General features: G+C 46.1%; 6 protein-coding genes across 6 annotated transcripts; 4 read left to right on the top strand and 2 right to left on the bottom strand.

Annotated features, from left to right (window-relative positions):
• Positions 1 to 275: 275 nt before the first annotated feature.
• GL218_07193 (Uridine nucleosidase) lies at positions 276 to 1868 on the top strand (the record flags this gene model as incomplete). The annotated part of the gene is made up of 3 exons (XM_033583940.1): positions 276 to 323; positions 652 to 1424; positions 1511 to 1868. 3 exons carry the CDS (start codon positions 276 to 278, stop codon positions 1866 to 1868), a joined length of 1179 nt encoding a protein of 392 aa, XP_033432996.1.
• A 339-nt stretch (positions 1869 to 2207) lies between these two features.
• On the bottom strand, positions 2208 to 5500 carry GL218_07192 (putative 2og-fe oxygenase superfamily protein; the record flags this gene model as incomplete). Its single annotated transcript, XM_033583939.1, has 5 exons — positions 2208 to 3233; positions 4089 to 4121; positions 4173 to 4788; positions 4845 to 4985; positions 5040 to 5500. The coding sequence occupies 5 exons, from the start codon at positions 5498 to 5500 to the stop codon at positions 2208 to 2210; spliced, it is 2277 nt and encodes a 758-aa protein (XP_033432997.1).
• Positions 5501 to 9584: 4084 nt separating this feature from the next.
• On the top strand, positions 9585 to 11286 carry GL218_07191 (uncharacterized protein; the record flags this gene model as incomplete). The annotated part of the gene is made up of 3 exons (XM_033583938.1): positions 9585 to 10302; positions 10376 to 10734; positions 10789 to 11286. The coding sequence occupies 3 exons, from the start codon at positions 9585 to 9587 to the stop codon at positions 11284 to 11286; spliced, it is 1575 nt and encodes a 524-aa protein (XP_033432998.1).
• A 2395-nt stretch (positions 11287 to 13681) lies between these two features.
• GL218_07190 (Bifunctional solanapyrone synthase) lies at positions 13682 to 15417 on the top strand (the record flags this gene model as incomplete). The annotated part of the gene is made up of 5 exons (XM_033583937.1): positions 13682 to 13908; positions 13998 to 14155; positions 14212 to 14316; positions 14402 to 14858; positions 14919 to 15417. The coding sequence occupies 5 exons, from the start codon at positions 13682 to 13684 to the stop codon at positions 15415 to 15417; spliced, it is 1446 nt and encodes a 481-aa protein (XP_033432999.1).
• A 290-nt stretch (positions 15418 to 15707) lies between these two features.
• On the bottom strand, positions 15708 to 17207 carry GL218_07189 (Histone deacetylase phd1; the record flags this gene model as incomplete). Its single annotated transcript, XM_033583936.1, has 1 exon — positions 15708 to 17207. The coding sequence occupies one exon, from the start codon at positions 17205 to 17207 to the stop codon at positions 15708 to 15710; it is 1500 nt and encodes a 499-aa protein (XP_033433257.1).
• A 1494-nt stretch (positions 17208 to 18701) lies between these two features.
• GL218_07188 (Inhibitor of growth protein 3) lies at positions 18702 to 20226 on the top strand (the record flags this gene model as incomplete). Its single annotated transcript, XM_033583935.1, has 2 exons — positions 18702 to 19384; positions 19554 to 20226. 2 exons carry the CDS (start codon positions 18702 to 18704, stop codon positions 20224 to 20226), a joined length of 1356 nt encoding a protein of 451 aa, XP_033433256.1.
• Between the last annotated feature and the right edge of the window lie 428 nt (positions 20227 to 20654).

The following is a 20654-nucleotide window of genomic DNA, read 5'->3' as shown; positions in this document are numbered from 1 at the left end:
ATGGTTATGGTGTGAACAACAATTCCCACGGCCGGCTATCTATCACCTATCCAAACTCGAGTCCCACAGACCAAAAAATGCGTATTTCCGTCCCTTTTCCACTTTTCCGTGACCGACATTCGTCTTTATTTAGCATGAACATAAAACCAAATCTTGTCAACCGGCCAAAATACCTATAAGTTAGTTCTTTAACTTAATCGTCTAACCTTAGGTACCTAATCTAACCTATAACCATTCTACCTTCCAACGAGTACTACCAAATTATAATATTAAATATGCCGGAACCTGTCCCACTTTGGCTGGATTGCGATCCGGGCCACGACGTGAGTTCTATTTCATCCACCCTTTTGTCTTTATCCAACCAATCAATCGCCGGGCTATTTCTCAAGCGAGACTTCGTTTCCCCGGGGCCGCCACCCCGCTGCATCCCTGGTTACCGCCGGTTCGGCGTTGGAGTAGTCCTGCGTCAGACGGGCGTCGGCTCCGCGCGAGATTTGCGCCCGACGCTGTAATACCGGTGTGCCTCATCATATTTTACTTTATTGTGTATAGAATATCTCTTTCTATCTATATGTCAGGTACCTTATATAGAGACTAGTACACATATTACATCAACTACCTAAAGTACATACTCTAACCTCACCACCTCAGGACGTCTTCGCCATCCTCCTAGCAGCCTACCACCCCGGCATCCGGCTCCTAGGTCTCAGCACCGTCCACGGCAACGCGCCCCTAGACAACACCACTAACAACGCGCGCTCGGCCCTCGCCGCCATCGGCAAGCACCACGACGTCCGGGTATACCCCGGCGCCGCGCGCGCCCTCCAGCGCCCCCCCGTCCACGCCGTCGACATCCACGGCGAGACCGGGCTCGACGGTACGGACCTGCTGCCGCCGCCGCCTCCGATGCCCGCCGCACAGCAGGCCGAGGGTCCCGTCTCTGCCGTCGACGCTATGGCCCAGGCGCTGCGGGGGTGCGCCCCGGGCACGGCGTGGATCGCGGCGACCGGCGCGCTGACGAATGTCGCGGAGCTGTTTGCCGCGCACCCGGACCTAGTCGCGCGGATCAAGGGGCTGACGATCATGGGGGGTAGTGTGGGGGGTGGGTTTACGCCGGCGGTGATGGGCGTTGTGGACGGGGTGCCGCGCGTGGGGAATTACACGCAGTGGGCTGAGTTCAACGTGTTGATCGACCCCGAGGCTGCGGCTGCGTTGTTCAAGGACCCCGTGTTGGCGACGAAGATTACGCTTGTCCCGCTAGATCTAACGCATCTTGTGCTGGCGACGAAGGATGTTCAGGATGTGTTGCTGTATGGATCGGCTTCTGAGGATGGGGATGGAGCTGGTGTGCGTGAGGGGAGGGGGAAGTCGGATTTGAGGGTTATGTTGTTAGAGTTGTTGAATTTCTTTGCTGGTACTTATCGGTGAGTGGTTTCTTATACGTCGTCTTTCTTTCTTTGTTATTTATCTTCGGTATGGATGTACTAACTATGATATGTCTGCTCTCCAGCGAGGTGTTCGGCATCATAGAAGGCCCGCCTCTACACGACCCGCTGGCGGTAGCGGCCGTGCTAGAAGGCACCGAGTACGAGATCCCGTTCTACGACTACGACCCCAAGAGTCCTGAGGGGCCAAATCGACGGGAGCGCTTCGCAGTCGAGGTCGTAACCGAAGGTACGCTTGAGGATGCTAGAGAGCGTGGCGCGCAGACCGGCCGTACCATTGCCACATTATTGCCCCCTGGTAGTGAGGGCGTCCGGATACCGCGCGGCCTAGACATCCCGCTTTTCTGGAAGGTCATCGAGGAGTGTTGTGAGAGGGCCGACGAGGCGAACAAGAAGATCCTGGCTACTAAGCCTGCAAACTGATTGGTGACTAAATAGATCGGGGTATAAAGCTTTAGGAGAGAGTGACAGCAGAACTGATCGATAGACTGGCAATGAGTTCATGACATAAATTACCTCGGTAGACATCCATAGCATTTGTATACATTGGACGCATAAGATAGCTTACTATCTGCTTTAAAATACTCGTAGAATGAATAAACCAACAGTCCTGTTGACATTATTCTATGAAAAAACTCTCCAGAGTTCCCCGTTTCGTCACAATTATAATACACACTATTGCTAGCCAAATGACACTTCTAGTCAAACTCCTGGAATCCCCCTGATGTACACTATCCATACCCTATCCTACCAACGCCTTGTTCAGTCATCGCCCGTAAGATCAATAACATCGATATACTTGTGCTTCTCTCCAGTAATAGGGTTAGGAATCCTTTGTGTCGGTCTCGACGGTGTGCTACTGCTACCGCCACCCACTGGACTCGAAACGCCATGATCGCGCCGCGTCGATGGTGATGATCTATTTTGTGCTGTTCGCTTGCGTGCGCTTTCACTGATGCTTCGGCTAACGTCGAGCATAGATCGTTTCGGCGTCGGCCGTGGCCGCGGCGCGGGCCTGGCTGACCCTGCGGCAACAGCGGTGGATAATGTTACCGGCGGTCGAGGCGGCATATTATATAGATTCGACGTTGTTAAGGACGAGTTTGGGTTGCGGGCACGCGAGGTGGCATGCATTAATTCGATTTGCTGTAGATGGGCTTGTTTGGTACTGCATACGACAGGTTGTGGTTGTTGACGTTTGAGCATTTTCATGCTCATGATGTCGTCGTACTGGTCTCCTAGTACGGTTCGTAGCATCTCTTGATCAAAGGTCTCGAATAAGAATTCTGCGTGGAGCCGTCGCGTCCACCAGACATTCATGGCTGCTTCGAACTGCGCGCCCAAACTCCATTTGCAGTCATGACAAGAGCATGGAGGCGCCGGCTGTTCCAGGACGTAGTTCATCACGTAGGCTTTGAAGAAACTCTGGTATATTTGCATCCAGTATGGAACCGAGAGAAGGACCCTACGTTTCTCGAAGACTATAAACAGCCCATGGAGAAGCGGTATCCAAAATAGGTCTAATTCTTCCCCCTTGACTCTATCCGCTTGAGCGACTATCTTCTGAGCGAGCAAGGTAAGGTGTTTTTGAAGCTTGAGTTCGACAAGGGTAGAAATGAACCTTAGAAATGACTTGTAGGTCACGTACTGAGGGCCAGAAGTGTTTCTAGAGCCATTTACGCCTATGTCGGAGGGAATTTCCGCAGCAGTGAGGGCGTCCAACTCGAGCTTGTTAATTGCTGCTAGTGCTATACGCTCATAAACAGCACGTATGTCGTCCTTGGGAATCTGAGAGTATTTCAAGTCGAACGATTGGAGGAAGCCAATAATAAAGGCTGTTAAACTACTACAATCTTCCAGCACAGGTACCACACTAATTGGATCAGCATCAGCCCCGAAATGTGTTAGCAATGGTACTTACACCGTCTTCAAGTATTCAAACCCCAAACAATAAAAAGAGAGGTTAAAAAGGGCTTTTCCGTCTTCCTCTTGGAGCTTTACCCTTCGGCAAGCTTGCAAGCACTCGTTGATTGTTCGAGAGGCAAGGTTTCGTAACCCCTCATTCTCTTCTAGATCTACATTAACATTGCATAAAGCCGTCCATCGTTTGTGAATTGTAGGTTGAAGGTTGAAGGCGTATAGAAATCTGTATGTAGTTAGTTTTTCCATCAACCAATAGCTTTATGTGTAACCTCACACTTTCTCAAAGGTATCGCTAGAGATGGCCGATTTATCATATTCTTGCCCTAACCAAGCGAAGAATTCAGTCGGGGGAGGTTCTTTATATTCTGTCATGATTAATCTAAACAAGCTATGGTTCTCGTTCTGAACAGAGAGTTGAAGGACTTTCAAACTATGATCTGGGTCAAGCTTTTCTCTGAAATAGGTTGGTTTGACGTTAATGTTGAAAATTTCGTATAGTTGGTTTAGTCTCGCAGCTTTTCTTGAAGAGCTTGTGTACTGGTCAATTAAGAAATCACAAACGTATCGGAAATCCATAATTCTTAGACAGTCCATGAAATGAAACTTATATGAAGTAATGAATGGGACTGTCCCTTCGCAAGGAACAATAACCAATGTCTAAGAATGTAATTAATAATTGAATAGGCTTTAGTATGCTGTATCGGTATGATGTTGACTTACTGATGTAAGATACCGAGATGTTTGTTGAGGTCCCTACCACTTCGTTAGTTTCATTACCAGCCAGTAGGATTTAACGAGGCATACAGCTAAGCCCACGTATCCTTCGTACTTTTCGTCCCAAGGCGTGCCAGTAACGGAATTCTCCTGCAAAATGCACTCTTCATCAAGTTTCAAATTCGAGGCTAGTACTCTTCCTTCAACGTCGACCATCCCCGTCAACATATAGGACACATCACAGAACTCATCGGTTGTATCACAATCAACATCCTCCTGTTCCTCTTCTTCCTCGTCGTCATGGTCGCAATAACAACCCATGTCCCAATCCGGACGACGTCTGTCCTCGATAATACGAGTCTCTTTTTTTTCTAAAGTGGCCAAAAAGACATCGAAGTCCAAATCGGTACACATGGTCCGAAGACATCTAACTCGCTCACGGTCCGCTTCTTTGAGCCCTTGGTACGATACTCCTCCGCAATAATCGGTATAATTGACATCAAACGCATAGCAAAGAGGCAAAGGTTTCCTCGAACCATTACTGACTTCTTGTGACCACGACTCGAGGGCCGCACGAAGCGCCTTGTTCTCAAGACGACTGGCTGCTGTTGGCAATGCAGCCGTTGGGTCTATCGCAAGCTTATAAACCAGAACCCAGTTGTACCCGCTCTTGACGGGTAAGACCTCATAAGAGGCGTCGGAAAACCTTAGCAAGAAAGTCATTAAGACTATGTTCAAGTGATATAGTGATGTACAACATACCAAAAAGCGCACGCCATATCATGCCGCGAAGTAGGTAATAGCTTTGAAGCGCCGCGGTAGTTGACAACCACGTCCCCACCTTCGTGATGTGAAGGAAGATTGATGACGAGCGTCCCAAATACCCCAGGGATCTTCTCAGTACTACATGCCGATGAGTTCTTATGACCGGTCAATTCTTAAAAGGGTGGTGCTTACTCCGGAGCGGTCTTAGACATAGCACCCTGTTCATATAAAAGCATTTTGTGCAACTCCGCAGAAATAGGGGAAGTAATGTTCAACTTTCTAGCGACGTAAACTAGAGCCTTGTTCAAGTAGGTTTGCCATGCTGGCGCTCTTATCTTGAATTGATCCGGATTGAGTTCCCATATGTTTGGTACCGGCGTGTCAACAATTGTCTCGTTACTGTTTTCATAGGGGGCTTGATGCGACTTGGCAGCAATTTGTTTTGCCTGAGTTTCCGAAAGAGGATTATCAATCATTCCAACATCCTGCACGAATATATATGGATTGAGAGTATTGATTCGAGTCATGGATGCGAAGCTGGCCTTTTTATGAATTGATTCAAGCGCCTTGAGCAAGTCTGACTCCTTGAATGGCTTGTCCGGAAGACCGATATGGTCTTCTACGTTTGGCTCCATTTTGTACGGACCAGGCATTTCAGTATATCGGGTACCACCAAGAGATTTTCTGTAATACGAGACATCGACGTCGACGATCCCAAGGCTTCATCATTAAAACGCGTTAAAATAGTAATTATACGACGCTAAAAACGCGACTTTGTCGTGTTTTACACAGACCATGCTTAAAGTGGAGATTTCGGCCGGGGGCCTCACTAATACGATAGGCACCGTGTAACCGTGTAACTGTGTAACTATCCCGGCTTACAAGCCCCTTTTCCTCCGTAATTCTCGTCACACATGATATCTAAATAGGTACATAACACAACCTAGTAAATATTCAACTAAAAGCCAAATAACTCCATTTTAAATGCAAGCCACCAACTTCATCTCCTCGCCGGTCGCTCATCAGCAAATTCATCATCCCTGAGTTGTTTGCGCTTCAGTCCAGCATACATCAGGGGTTGCGGGACAGCATATGGTTCAATTATTATCAAGTCCGGTTGTGGGTACTCTGAGTAAGGTGGTTCGATTCCAGTAATGTTATAATAATCCCTCCCTAATATAAGCAGCAAACTCCTCTGGTTGAGAGTTGCGAGTTGTTGTCTGACATTTTCCACTCGTTTAACCCAGCTGGACTTGATTAATCTCTGGTTAGATGTTTGTCTTTGTTCAACCTGAGTAGGGATCGGCTCTTCCATGACAATATATCGGGTCCAAAACGACTGGATGATAATTCGTATCAGCGTTGAGAATGTAGGATCTTCAACCGATATTGATCGACTTTCTAGAATATCCATGAAACCGCCGGCGAAAGGTACGTAAAGGTCTGCAAATTCGAGCAAGTCAATTCTTTCGCTTTGCTCCACCAACCTCTTTGCCAGGTTACGCAAATCACTTTCCATACCGAGGTCAAATAGAAGTTTGCACATATTGAGTAATGTGTCACTAGTGACCGGCGGAGGAGGCGGTGCGATTGTATTCCGATTGGGCTGCTTATGATCTCCTCTCCGAGACGCTCTTTGTTGTTGCCAACGTTGGAATCCTTGTTCGCTAATGAAGCGAACCACGTCAAGTCGCACGATTAGAGACTTGATAGTATCTTTTAGAAACCCAAAAGAGTCGGAGACTTCCAACCTACCTTGGCGAGCACTGACATATAATTGCCAACTAAAACCCAGCGCGAAGGCGACGTTATCGCACCTATTAGAAATCAGGGGGGCCAGTCTACTTCATGTTAGATATACACGAGTGACTATTTATGGAATGAAGCCTACTTATTCAACAGCCAGTCATAATCCCGGTGATTACAGGCAATAAGAACAAGAGTTTCGCCATCCTGTTCATAGAGCGTAGAAGTATAGCAAAGTTGGACCATCTTGTCCAACATATTTAGAACAAGTTCCCGTAGTTCTTTTGGCGTCCCATTACAGGCAGCGTTTAAGGTTAAAATGTACCTATACTGATCACCAAGGGTTTGCTGTGCTAAAACAGAACGGTCGAAACTATAGCTGTTAGTAATGACCCAGACGACGAGAACGAAAGAACTAACGCCGGCCTCAGTGCAGTGAGTGATAGCTCTGACCCTTGAAGCTTCACTGCGATCCACGAGAAAAATTGAGGCGAAAGATTGACTTCGATATTATTACAAACTAGCTCAAAAAGGCCGCGATCCTGAAAAACAAGTGCTACTTGGAGGACTTTGGCGATAGTAGGTTCAGGGAGTTCCATCTTAAGGCGCGTCTTCGCTTTCTGCTGCGAGAACAAATACCCGCATAGATCAGCTAACGTCTCAAAATACATGCCGTCACTTGCCGGGACGTTGCATCTTGATGAGAAATATTCTAGGAGATCAGCTATGGGGTTCACATCGCCAGCCTCTAAGAAGTTACTCAGAACAATAGTTGACATCGCGGCTTGAGGAATTATAAGTAGAGCCTTGCAGATATGTTAGTTAAAATCTCTTGTATTACGCCATTACTAGGCGAGACTAACCGATGATCGATAATATCGGCAGAGTCCACATAACTGCGAAGGTTAGCTATCTGAAAGCATAGAACTTGGGAGGGTCGGGACTAACGGCAGGGTGGATGGGTTCATCATAGCCTTCGGGGAGATCGTCTTCCTCGTCAGGCTCACAGTCAATAAAAGTATCACCTTGGAGAATTAAATCGGATTTTATGTCTAAACTATGCGGTTTTCGATTGCCATAGACATCGAAGGCTAATTTTAACGACCATTCTACAACCGCAATATCCTGGGCTCCATGTTGTAGAGTGTCCTCTTCGCTTTTTTCAAGCCCAATGCCCATGAAGTCAGTTTCGGCGCCTATCTCTCGCTTCTCTATTTGGGCGATGAAGACATGGAAATAATATTGAGGCTCGAGACTTTGCAGGCAGCAGAAGCGGGTCAAGTCGGGAGGTGTCAAGCTGTTAATAGAGATATCCGTGCTCGATGAGTCTTGAAGTACATAGAGTAAGGGAGTAGCTAGTTGATTAGACATCCATTTCTGAATCGCGCTTTCAAGCTCATTGGAGTTATTGGATGAGTTGTTATTATTCAACGGAAGGGCTTCGAGGGCGTTAAGCATTTCTATCTTAAACCCGGCAGTACGGACATCGCTATGAGACGTCGCCATGACACCGAAATATTTAAGTTGCCGTGGTACTTGAACGTTTAGATGTAGTGATTTGATCTGTAGCTGAATACATAGGTGACGGTTTAAGTTTCATGGCAGCTTATATATGATGGACCTTAAGAGATCAATATTTCCTATAATCTGTATGTTAAGTACATAGTAAAGGTGCCGCGACGCGCGTGTGTATTAGATTGTGTATTAGATTTAAGCTAGGGTCTAAAAGAATTTGAGCTCTTAGATAAATAAGTGTCTGCTAATATGAATATCCGTCTAATGAGGAGTTAGGTAACATCCGTCATACAGTGTGATTGAATTTTCAGCCTTACCAGATCCCACACACCAATTTAGGTGCATTTCTCATCCTGTTATTTTTTCTCACTATTTTCCCCTTAGCTTCTGCCTCTTTATTTTTCTTACGCAAGTGGTAGCACAAGCGTCAGGTATATAATAAATAATAACGTCAAAAAAACTCATCGGCAACCAACCAATGAAAGGTGGTATAGTATAATGGCCAGTACAACACGTTGTGGATGTTTCTACAAGTGTTCCGTGTAGATCTGGGTTCGATTCCCAGTACCGCCACATTATTTTTATTTATTTTTTCTATCTTTGTTTGCTACAAGGTCATGCAGAAGTTGTTTTTACTTGTTCAGTCAGGTTTACAGTTGCCTATTGGCATATACGTTAGGTACCTAGGTACTCTCTAAGTACTTACTGAACATCAACAACGAGGGGTCTCGCTACGCACTTACACATGATACCAACTTAAACAGTCTCTCTACCTTATTCTTCTCTAGACCTTAAGACTATCTACTCCCCAGAGTTTCCGGCGGATATAAGAAGCATGGTCGGATGAGGGCGGTGGATAGCCGTTCCCAAGAACTTGGCTGATGTCATATCGCTTGTCTTTTTCGCGATGAATTACCTGCACTTGCATATGGCGATAAGTTGTAAAGGTCAGTATGAAGCCACTTACGAAAGAGTACTGAAATATTGGCTGCTTGTCTACATATCTGCTTGTCTGCTTGTCTGCTTGTCTGCTTGTCTGCTTGTCTGCATGAATTTCTTGTAAATTGTGTCTTATTCTGGAACAATTATATCAACACCCCTTTTCGGAATCTTATTCCTTATTACATATGAATTTCAGCTAATAAGATCATGAAATACTACAGTTTTCAGCCTGATAAGACGTTGGTTTTAGTTACACAGCAGAAATCAAGAAACGACACGATAATTTCCAATATACACACGAACATGCTACGGAAGTAGGATCATGAATGGAAACACATGGGCCGAGTAGAAATGGAATAGTTGATAACTTCAAGATGTATAAAGTCACGGATCCATACACAGATAGGACTCAGTAAACCAAGAAACCAGACCCAAGACGAGCCTCCCCCCCTATTTGAACAGTTTTCTGCTCAGAGTGTCTTCTTCTATGCCCCTTTTCTCTAAGGTCATTCTACCTTATACTATACAACAACCATGCATGTCTACGTTGGGAAACTCAACTGGTACGAATACGCAAAAGATGAATGCATAACAATTGTCTTCCCCGCTGGCTTCGCTCTCAAGGACCCTATTTGCGCATATTGGCAATGGTCGATCAGCGCTGCTGGAGTTTCGAAGGAAAACCACATTCAGAATGGCTCCATCACTGGCGTGACCAGCACAACTAACGAGTATGGCGTGCGGTCCGAATCCGGTTACTATTCTTTCCAAGGATACGTTTCAGCCGATTTTAAATCTTTAACTCTGACTATGACAGACCCGAACGGCAAACATGCCTCGGTCAAGTTATCGTTACGCTATGGTGATACTATGAGAATCCCATCTACCTCAGTCTTCACTGGGAAACTCGATTGGCTTACATACAGCATAAATGAGATGGCAACACTGATAATCCCTAGAGACATCGCCAATGACCAGTCTGTAATTCTCAGCCGCCAATGGACTGTGGATCATAATGGTACTCACAAGGGGAATGATGTCCTTAGTACCGTCATGAGGGCTGTGAAAGTGGATGACGACGGCAATATAACGGCAGAATTTGGTGATGGCTACTACACATATAATTTCACAATCCTCAAATCCAATGGCAGCATGTTACTAGAAATGACCAACGTGGAGGGAGTTGTCGACCCTAAAGCCCCGTACAGCTTGGCGCAGACAGATTTCAGAGACCTCGGCGTGAAGAAGATAAGTATTCTCTCCCAAATCCCCCCCACGCACCAACTGACAGTCCATGCAAGCATTAATTGTGCGCTATGGGACAGGAACCGACGATGGGATCTTTAAGGTGCAGGATATGCTTATAAACTATCTCGGATTCTCTAGCAACGACGTGGAGATCTTATACTTCGATATCGACCCGCCCAGTGGGCCAAAGAAGTGCACTCTTGGACAAGATCCGCCGACTATAGCCAACTTCAAGTCGAAATTCACGGAGCTATGTACAAGCGCCGTAGCCGGCGATGTGAGTTTCTTATATGTCGATGCACGTAACACTACATACCCCGATGAAGATGGGTCCAGTACGCGAGATGATGATGAAGGTTGGTTTCTAGCTGCAAATGACGACGGAACTTCTAAAGGAATCCTGACCGACGTCTGGTTGGCCGGTACTATTAGCAAGGTGAGCTTCCTTAATCTTGGGTTTTATTCATAGCTCATCATTTGGGACACTCAGAATCTTAAGAAGGGCGTCAACCTCACCATCACAACCTCCTCATCCATAGGCAGCACTCAGCTGGATACGCTCCAGGCGGTACCAGGGATCCTCCTCACGGGTTGCCACGAAACTCAATTCAACATCAAGGCACTCAACGGTAAAGATCCATGGATAGTCGCCGTAACCTCGGTTATAAAGGATAACGTCCGTCGTCGACGTGGTGTGCCAACGTACTTGACACTCTTCAACGAGGCCAAGAACTTCATCCGCGCCCAACTTGCCAATAAGCAGCTTGCTGAGAACTATGAAGGCCCAAGTCCTTCAGAATGGGACCCAGTTCCGGGACGCCAAGCGGATAATACGAGCAACCAAGATCCGCAGTTGACGTTCTATCAGGACTTTTTTGACCTGAGTGAGGAGAGGTTTCTGCTCCCATTTCAAGCGCCAGGCAACGAGGAAGCTGAGGGGCAGGCGGTTAGGTTTCCAAGAGATGAATACCCACGCGAAGAGCTATAAGTACCTGCTGAACGATATGTAGCAATGCTCAAAGGTAGAATCCTTCATACGCTCCCTTATGTAGATGGCATAACTAGCAGGACGAAGACAAGATTGTGGAATGCGAGACTGTCGCGATTTGATGTTTTGATACAAGATATCTGGGACTTGACTACTCTTAAGACACTCATTATCAAGGACATAAAGTTTGTATATTTGACTTTAGGTATACAATTGAAGTATCGTAAGAGGTACTCAATGTGTACCTATACTGGAAACCTTTTATCCATCCTTAGTGGGCGACCGGACTTTTGAGAGAAAGAGATTCAAGCATGGCTAAGGGTTATTAGTAGTAGAAAACTAGCCCCTATTCCGGGCCTAGATGAATGAAATACTTCTTCTAACTTCCTATTCTCAACAGAAAGGATAAGTGTTATCCCAACCCATACCGTTATTAGATCATCTACGTCAACGATCTTCCAACTCTATTAGTAGTAGTCTAGTAGTCTAGTGTTAAATAAGCCACTCATGCAACAGCGGAGGCATGTTATTACGTCTTGCTCGCAAAGCCCCCCGTGCCTGCGCTACATATATCGCCACCTCCACTCGAGAGCTCACGTCTTCTTCTCCAACCTTCAAACGCATTTCAAATCCAAAGGCTACGGCAAGCCACCAAGTACTACGGGAAACTCAACACGTCAGTTAGTCGTCGAGTTGATGTCAACCATGATCCTTCAATCCTATACGTGGAGATCTTCTCACCGGCCTCTCTCTTATTCGTATAAATAAATTGGGGCGTTTGGAGTTAGTTGACCGGGCGCTTTTCGAATTCCGTGAAACCACCCCTATTTGTAGAATTTAAACATTAAGATGTTTTTTATGGTAGTAGCATCGGGAACCAGCAGGATGAATATATTAATATCGCGATTTGATACAGCTTGTAATTACATTAAGGGGTCGACAGAAACATCCTTCAGCCATGGAATATCTTGTGTTGGGAAACGTGCTGTCATATAATTTATACAATGCCCGAGTTTACGAGGGGTTATTGTGTCGAAATTTTTCCATGGCCGAATTAGGAAAAATATTTTCGCCCAAATAAGAAAAAGTAACTCAATGGGCAATGATTGACACGTACACAATTATGTAAACTCAGGCATATTATGCAGCCCGCAGGGCTGCCTCCTGTACTTACTTGGTGTTCTCCAAAATTGTTTTATTTCCCTATTGGTTCGGACACTGCCTTGATCACGAGTCTTCCGGCGGCTTTCTTATATTAAAGTAACTTGTATAAACAAGTAAGATAGTACATAGCCGTATATACATACTCACGAGATAATTACTGTATTCGTTTTCCTAGGTAATTATAATAATTCTAAAGCAATGACATTATATTCATTTGAATTGTTATGGGTTAGTTAATGTTGAAATAACTTTAATTTAGTCGATGTCTATTGAAGAGTAGTTAACGTATTACGAACTTGCTATACTCTAGCCATAAAGTTGACACACACCACCTTACAATAAACCCGTGTATTGCCTTATATGGTCAAGACATGTGTCTAGATTCAAATGCGTGATTTAACTCATCGAGATTAGTTCATAATGCTATATCCGAAAACAAAGGTAAGCCCGGATTTATTTTCTATGAATTGTGCTACTGGCATAATACTATAGATCTACAACATAAGCACCTATTATCGGACTTCGGTATCTATCTGACATGCATTAATCACTTGCATAAAGAAGATGCCTTAGCCTCAGCTACAGCGGTTTTCTCGATATGACTATCTGAGCTAGAGTGAGATATGACTATTCCTAACTTGGGTGTAACGTCGTAATAGGACTATGGACGAAAATGGGGAAAGCCTTTTTTGCTATACTAGTATGATGGTATTATACTATATAGGTATCTATATGTGTGACACGTAAGGGGATTATCGTCAACAGATCTGAATTACCACGATCCAGACTCCGAGATCTCACCTTAGAGATAATTGTATGTTAAATCGCATGATTAACGTTCTATCCAACCGCTTTATAAAAGGGAAATCTTAGAATGGATTCAATCCGAGTAAGCGGGTGTTGGGTTGCGACGGGGAACCACTCCGTTCCTACATGAGACTAAGTCCCATAAGAAGAAATACTCTTACACTATTGGCTCCATCTTGTCTGATCTGCTCTTCAAAATAATCGTAGGATCTCACTACTACGGAAACATAGATATCCACTCATATGATGAAGGCGCTCTGCGGCGGGATCCTGTTAACTCGGGGTATTGGTGGGAGAATTGGCTTATAGATGTTGTATGGTGGCAGTAGAAAACCCTGCATATATTAGACGTGACGCTCGCACTTTATTATGCGTGGACCTGCATCTTCGCATGTAACCCCTTTACCCGTCTAAAGATATCACCATGTCTTCTATCGCGCAGTCAGCCATTGCTAAGTTGAAGGATGCCGGCTTGGGCGATGTCTTACATGTCCCTGGCGAAGAGGCCTACCAAGCAAAGGAGGGGTCTTTGGCACCGTTCTCACAGCGATTAGGGCCCTGGGCTATCGTACAGCCCCGAAACACAGAAGAGGTCTCTAAGGCGTTAAAGGCTCTGGTTAGCACCGAGGGCCTTAAATTCGCTGTCCGAAGGTGAGTATCGAGTAGGCGACTATGAGTCCCATCGTCTTGTTACCAGTGTACCATCGAAAGAAGACGCTAATAAAATATCATCTGAACAGCGGAGGCCACATGTGGGTGGATAATAGTAACAACATCAAAGACGGTGTAACTATCGATCTCACTTTGCTGACGAAGCGAACTTACAACCCCGAAACAAAACTTGTGTCGCTTGAGCCTGGAAGTAGGTGGAAGGATGTCTACAGAGAGCTGGTGTCGCGTAAGTAGAGCTTATATAACCCCCGAGCGCATGAGCAAGATCTAACAGTATAATAGAGGGACTTCTGGTTGTCGGAGGTCGCGAGGCTGAGGTAGGTGTCGGTGGATTTTTGATCGGTGGTGGTATATCATTCTTCATCGCTAGCAAAGGATGGAGTTGTGGTAAGTGACCCCTTAGTAATTAGCATCTATGTGGAAGCTAGGTATAAGGGGTCGTATGAACGCTAACGCGGGTCTCAATAATTAGACACAATCGTCAACTACGAGGTTGTTCTAGCCGACGGCAGCATAGTCCAGGCGAACAAAACAACGAACCCGGACCTATACCTCGCGCTGAAGGGCGGCTCCTTCAACTTCGGTATAGTGACACGGTTCGACATGGAATCTATGGAAGCAAAGAAAATATGGTGTGGCATGGCCGTATACCCCAGAACCACCAGCGACCAAATCGTCGACACTTACGTCGACTTCGTAAGCAACCTAGCTGCCAACCCGGATGATTACGCCTTCCTATACTACTACCACGCGCCCCTAGTGAAGGACTACACGATAAGTATAAACGTGTCCGACGTCAACGGTGTCGAGAACCCGAAGCCCCTCCAGAAGTTCCTAACCCTCTCGAACCCTATCTCGAAACCCGAGGACTTCAAAGTCAAGACGCTGTATGAGAAGCTAGCGGACTACGTAGTCCCCTCGGCGAACTAGTAAGTCAAACATTCTTCAATTCCACCGCTATTCATTCCTTGGCTAACTAGCATCTCCAGCACCAACTGGGAGGCCATCACCGTACAGGTCGACGCCAGCGTAATGCGCAAAGCAGCTACCGAGTACGAAGCCCTAATAGAAAAGTTCCGCAAGGCGATCCCCGACGACAACTTCAAAGCCCAAATGGTCACGCAGCCGGTCCTCAAGTCGTGGGCCGATATTTCCGCCGCCAAAGGTGGAAACGTGCTTGGAATCGAGAACCTGCCAGGCGACTGCGTCAACATCCTTATCGGGATAGAAGTCCAATCCCTCGAGCTGCGCGACCAAGTTGGCCGACCCGCGGTGAAAGCGCTGCTTGCCGCTGTCAAGTCCTTCGCTAAGTCGATCAACAAGGACGCCGACTGGCTCTACCTGAACTACTGCACGGATGACCAAGAGCCTTTCTCCACGTATGGCGCGGAGAACGTCAAGATAATAAAGGCCGCGGCGGCGAAGTATGATCCCAACAGGGTCTTCCAAGAGCGGGTACCTGGTGGATTCAAGATCTCCAAGGCGTGATAGAATAAAACCGCGTTTCTCGCACCAAGAGACATGAGTGAGCTTGTAAGGTCGAGTCTTGTAAAGGCCTATTCTTTTTTATTCAGCCATTGTGTGTATTGAACTGGGTACTGTCCATTATGTACAAGTGAAACAAGATGGGAGACAAGATCGCTAGGAAGTTAGGATCTTGAAAATAGAGGCATATACAATAAGACACTCAGCTAGTATAATACTATTACGACCGATTCTTCATGATTTCTTTCAAGATATCTAGGTTGTGTCGTGAACTAGACGTTAGGAAGAAGCAATTATAATTCCATATGATCTCCCATGCCTTCCTCCCGAAGTTTTCGCCCAAGTTCATCCTTCTCATCAACTTCTTCCTTGATTCGTTGTTCTACCTCATCCCTGATTGGACCAAGATCGGGCGGAATGGTAGAAAACTGCACGCTGGGTGCGGTTTCGACGAATCGCAGCTGCTCGGTGACGTGTTCTATGATATCGTCTAATTTCTTTTTGGGATTCTTATTCTGGCGAGGCTCACCCAATATCTGTTCTAGAGTGGGAAGGAGTGTATCGTGCCTAAAACGCTCGCGCCAAGGGGTGTGAAGGGGCAATTCTGTGGGGATAGTCTTATTGTGACCTATGGCGACAGCCGTCTCATATGCCCAAGCACGAGCGACGTTTCGAGGTGTATAACCTCCTCCTCCGAACATAAGAAGAGGAATATTTAGACTTTTGCAGTACTCGACACACGAGGCATGACCTTGAACAAGCAGATTGAATTTACCTAATCTGTCTCCAGCCAGAGAGTCTGCGCCGCATTGTAGAGCAATTGCACCGGGCCTGAATTTTTCTATACATCTAGAAATGATGCTCTTGAAAAGCCACTCGTACTGTTCATCCGTAATACCATCATTCAAGGGTACGTTAATAGCGTGGTGCGCCCCCGGGTTGTGCTCGCTCCTTGGACCATTGTCTTCTAAAGCGCCAGTGCCAGGAAAGAATACTTGGGGGTCGTACTTGTGGAAAGAGACCGTCATGACGCGGTCCGTAGAGAAGAATGCCTCTTCTACGCCGTCACCATGATGCACGTCAATATCGATATAGAGAACTCGGGGATGGATGCGCAATAATTGCAGTATACCAAGGACAATATCGTTGATATAACAGAATCCTGACGCTTCCGATTTTTTGGCGTGGTGTAGGCCTCCGCCCCAGGAGATGGCAATGTCGGACTGCCCCGTGCACAATTTTCTCGCGGCATCTAGCGAACCACCGGCAGACATGGAACAATAGTCGTATAATCCCTCGAAAAGTGGGCAATCACTACCTCCCAAATTAAACTTGAGATCAGGACTAGCATTGTCAACGTCTAACGGTAGTGGCTGGGGAGCAACTGAGGCAAGGAATTCGACGTAATCGTTTGTGTGGAATGCCGTAAGCTCCTCATATGTGGCCGCGCGAGCGGTATAGTTTTCCATGGCAAAATTCATACCATAGGATGAGACCAAACTCTTGGTGAGAGTCAGTCGCCAAGGCTTCATTGGATGTGTTTGGCCAAAGTGATGCCTCTCCATTTCGGGGTTATAATGGAAGGACACTGTGTAGCCTTTCGGCTTTGTGATGCCATATTCATGAGCGAAACGTTTGATCTTGTTAAGATAAGCTGCATTCTCAAGGTCGCTTGGCCGATCTAAAGGTTTATTAAATTTCTTTACCACAGGCCCGTCAACGTCGACCTTGTGAGGGAGGTAGTTGGGTTTCGGTAACCGTAACGAATAATGATTCGCCGGATCAACCTCCATCTTTAAGGCTGACGGATGAGATGTGGCTAATGAACAAGAATCTCTTATTATGCGAAGTAAAGGGTAGAGTCGATTGAATTTTTTGCTCCCTCAACTAGCGCTTGTAGGACGTTTGGTATCACTGCGCCTGGAGTTATGTGCGAGTTGCCTGTTGCTTGATACCGAAAATGAGACTCAAACTGGTAAGGTGAATCAGGTAATTAAGATGAATTAGGATGACACTAAGGGTTATCGTCGGCAAGCTTCATATAACGCGTTATAGAATGTTCATGAATCGTAGAAGGATAGAAATTGGATGGCTTAACCTATAATATAAAACCTGAGATTTGATGAGTTTAGGTTCGTTTTTTAATGAAGAAGTTATCTTCAATTGTCAAGAAGAAGATTGATGAAGGCGACTTTCATGACTGCCACCAAGGATACGGTAGCTGCCGATTTGCTCCACTATAAATGCACGAACCAACTAACATGCAAAATAAGGAACGCTAAGCTAGATCTGTAATAGATTGAATCGGTACCTGGATTAAAGTGACTTTCTTTAACGGTTCCCGATTTGCTTAGAGAACAAGGGATCACCTAACACAATAACCTTATCCTTCAAGGTTGACTGATGTAAATCACACCGTTTCGCACCGTTACAACTTGCTGAATCCATCCATCCATCCATCCATCCAATAATATATCTTATTATGGATTAGGTATAGGTATATGTACATCAAATAGGTAGTTAAGTAGGTACATTGTACATTTTAATAATTACGTAATAAGTCAAATTAGTTTAACATCTGTTGTCTCTTCCGTGTTTGTCAATGTTCACTTTTTAGACTTGAATTTTATTGATTGTACTAATTTACTCCCCACTCTAGGAACTTAGCAACCGTCTCTCGTGTTTGCGCCTGCCGGTGTATGGTGTACGGTGTACCGGTGCAAGCAATTCTTGTATCCAACTAATGAAGCAATCGAATAATTCCTTCCCACTTTACCTTAGGTATTCCTACCTAGCAACTTCCCAGCGACTTCCAAGCGACTTCTCAAATATTACACCACTCCTGCTGTTAGAAGGACCCTTTATATGATAATTCTCGGGACTGGTCAGGAAGGTGAGCCAGAGCTCAAAATTCACACAGATATCACAATTATGCGCATGTGATCCCAACTCACCTTAACCATTCGTATCTCTCTGCATTACGTTGCACTATCTTTCCCGGGACGTCGCCGCAACAAAAATATTAACGGGGGGCAAGAAAGAAGCTCAGATATTCGAGTACAAGAAGAGAAGAGAAGAGAATAATGAATTGAAAAAAGAATAACAAATAATAGGCGACGTCGCAATCATTCCCGGAATAAATAAACCTTACCACTCCTCTCTACCAATTTCCATTTTCCAATCTTCAGTTTCCTTTACACTCGCGCATATTGCTTGCTCTCTGAACACTCTCTCACAATCACCTACCCAAAGAGCGTGTCCCCGCTTAGAGGGCCAGGTTAACAACGATGCCTAGAGACGATCTCTCCATAGACTTCGTAAAGAAGATGGCGCCCTCGACCGAGGCGCAAGACCCTGCCGCCATCCTCGAAGACTTCATCCATCGAACTGCCAATCTACCCGAAGAGATTCGCTTCATCCAGGACGAGATCGCCGATAAAGATCGAACATATCAAGAGTGTGTTAAGACCATCGAAGAGAGCGACGCTAAGATCCAGCGCTGGATTCGTATGAACGGTAGCCACACGCCTTTCCCCCGCGAGCAGATGTTGCGCGAGACCATCCGCGAAAACTATACCCGAGCCGATAAACTTGCCGAAGAGAAGATTCACCTGGCTCAAAAAGCGCAGACGCTCTTTGACAAACATATTCGTCATCTCGACCTACAAATCAAACAGCTTAGCGACCGAAACGAACCTGGTTTTACCGACCCCGATGAGATACCCTCCGTTGTACGACCGAGCGCTGCCAACAATAGCAACACCAGTCTTCGGGTGCTAGCGGTTTCGACGGCCAGTAACACACCTCTTAACCCTATCACTAACAATGCGACTCCGAACGGATCGAGAGCTACCAACCCCCAGATCCGGACCACTCAGTCGCAAGCCCACATCTCCAGCTCGGCACCTACTTCTCCCGCCGCAAGTATAATCATGAACAGCCGCAACCAGCGCGAGTCCTCTGCCGGACCGTGAGTAACCATTCAGAGTTCTTTACTCCCTTTGCAACATATTTATTACCAGGACTCCTTTCCTCTCCAACTACAGCTCTTCTTCCTCTTTAGAATATGGCACCCAAAACTCCTAATCAACTACCATATTACATATAAACAATAAACAACCAATACTAACTAGATATAGTGGAGGCGGTGCTCCCAAGAGAGGTCCACGAATAAATTCCGGTCTAGGCAGTCTGCCAACAGCATCGAGTGGATTAGCTCGTCATTCTTCTCTCGGACCAGGAACGCCTAAGGCAGGGACACCGGGGGCATCGAGAGCAGGCAGTGCTGGTCCTCGAGCCAGTTCAAAGGCTGGGAGCGTAGGTATCGGACGGAAAGGTACACCATCTGCTGGAGTTAGTCGAAAAAAGCCTCCGAATTCGAAGTCGACGTTATCGCGTGTTAAACGAGCGGGTATGTCCAAGGGGTCACCGGTATCAACAGCAGACAGCGAGCTATCAGATGCAGAATCAGTGCGGTCGTCGCGTGCTGGGTCTCGAGCCGGCAGCGGTACACCGGTGCCTCGTCCGCATCACCATCATCACCGCAAACACTCACACCTCGACAGAGACGAGGATATGCCAGATAGAGGATCGGTATCGGCAGGGTCGGGAGGATCAGATGACGAGGAGGATGAGGAAGGGAAGAAGTACTGCTTGTGCCAGCATGTATCGTACGGCGATATGGTTGCTTGTGACAATCCGGCATGTCCCTACGAATGGTTCCACTGGACCTGCGTTGGCCTCAAGTCCGAACCAGAAGGCCGTTGGTACTGTCCGTCGTGCACCGAGAACATGAAAAAGAAGGGGAAATAGAATGTGATCCGAGTCTATGCGACTGGACTATATATATTACTTCTAATGCATATACATAGGTACCATTAAATTCAACCCAACGCAAATCGAACCTAGCAAAGATTGGATGGAATATGCCAGGTTATGTCAGGTTTTGTCTAACGTATTGGACCGTTTGCATCCTTCAACCTACCAAATAACTAAACTTGGCACATCCTAGACTCAAAGCACTAATAACTTCCATGATTATTAAATCCAAAATATCTTGACTCCGCGCTTGGTTGAATTTCTTCACTTTGACCTATTGATGAGATGATTAGCCATACGTTCTTCGGTTTAACCCCCCCTAGAAATAAAAAAGATGCTTAGAGTAATAACTTACATTCAGAGCACTGGGCAAAAATCACATTGCTTCAACATCACTTTCTGACCATCGCAATGCTATGTTT

This window comes from Daldinia childiae (assembly GCF_008694065.1).
Source record: "Daldinia childiae strain JS-1345 chromosome Unknown Scaffold8, whole genome shotgun sequence".
Classification (NCBI taxonomy): domain Eukaryota; kingdom Fungi; phylum Ascomycota; class Sordariomycetes; order Xylariales; family Hypoxylaceae; genus Daldinia; species Daldinia childiae.
Note: the sequence above shows the minus strand (reverse complement) of the source record. Positions and strands in the feature narration are given on the sequence as shown.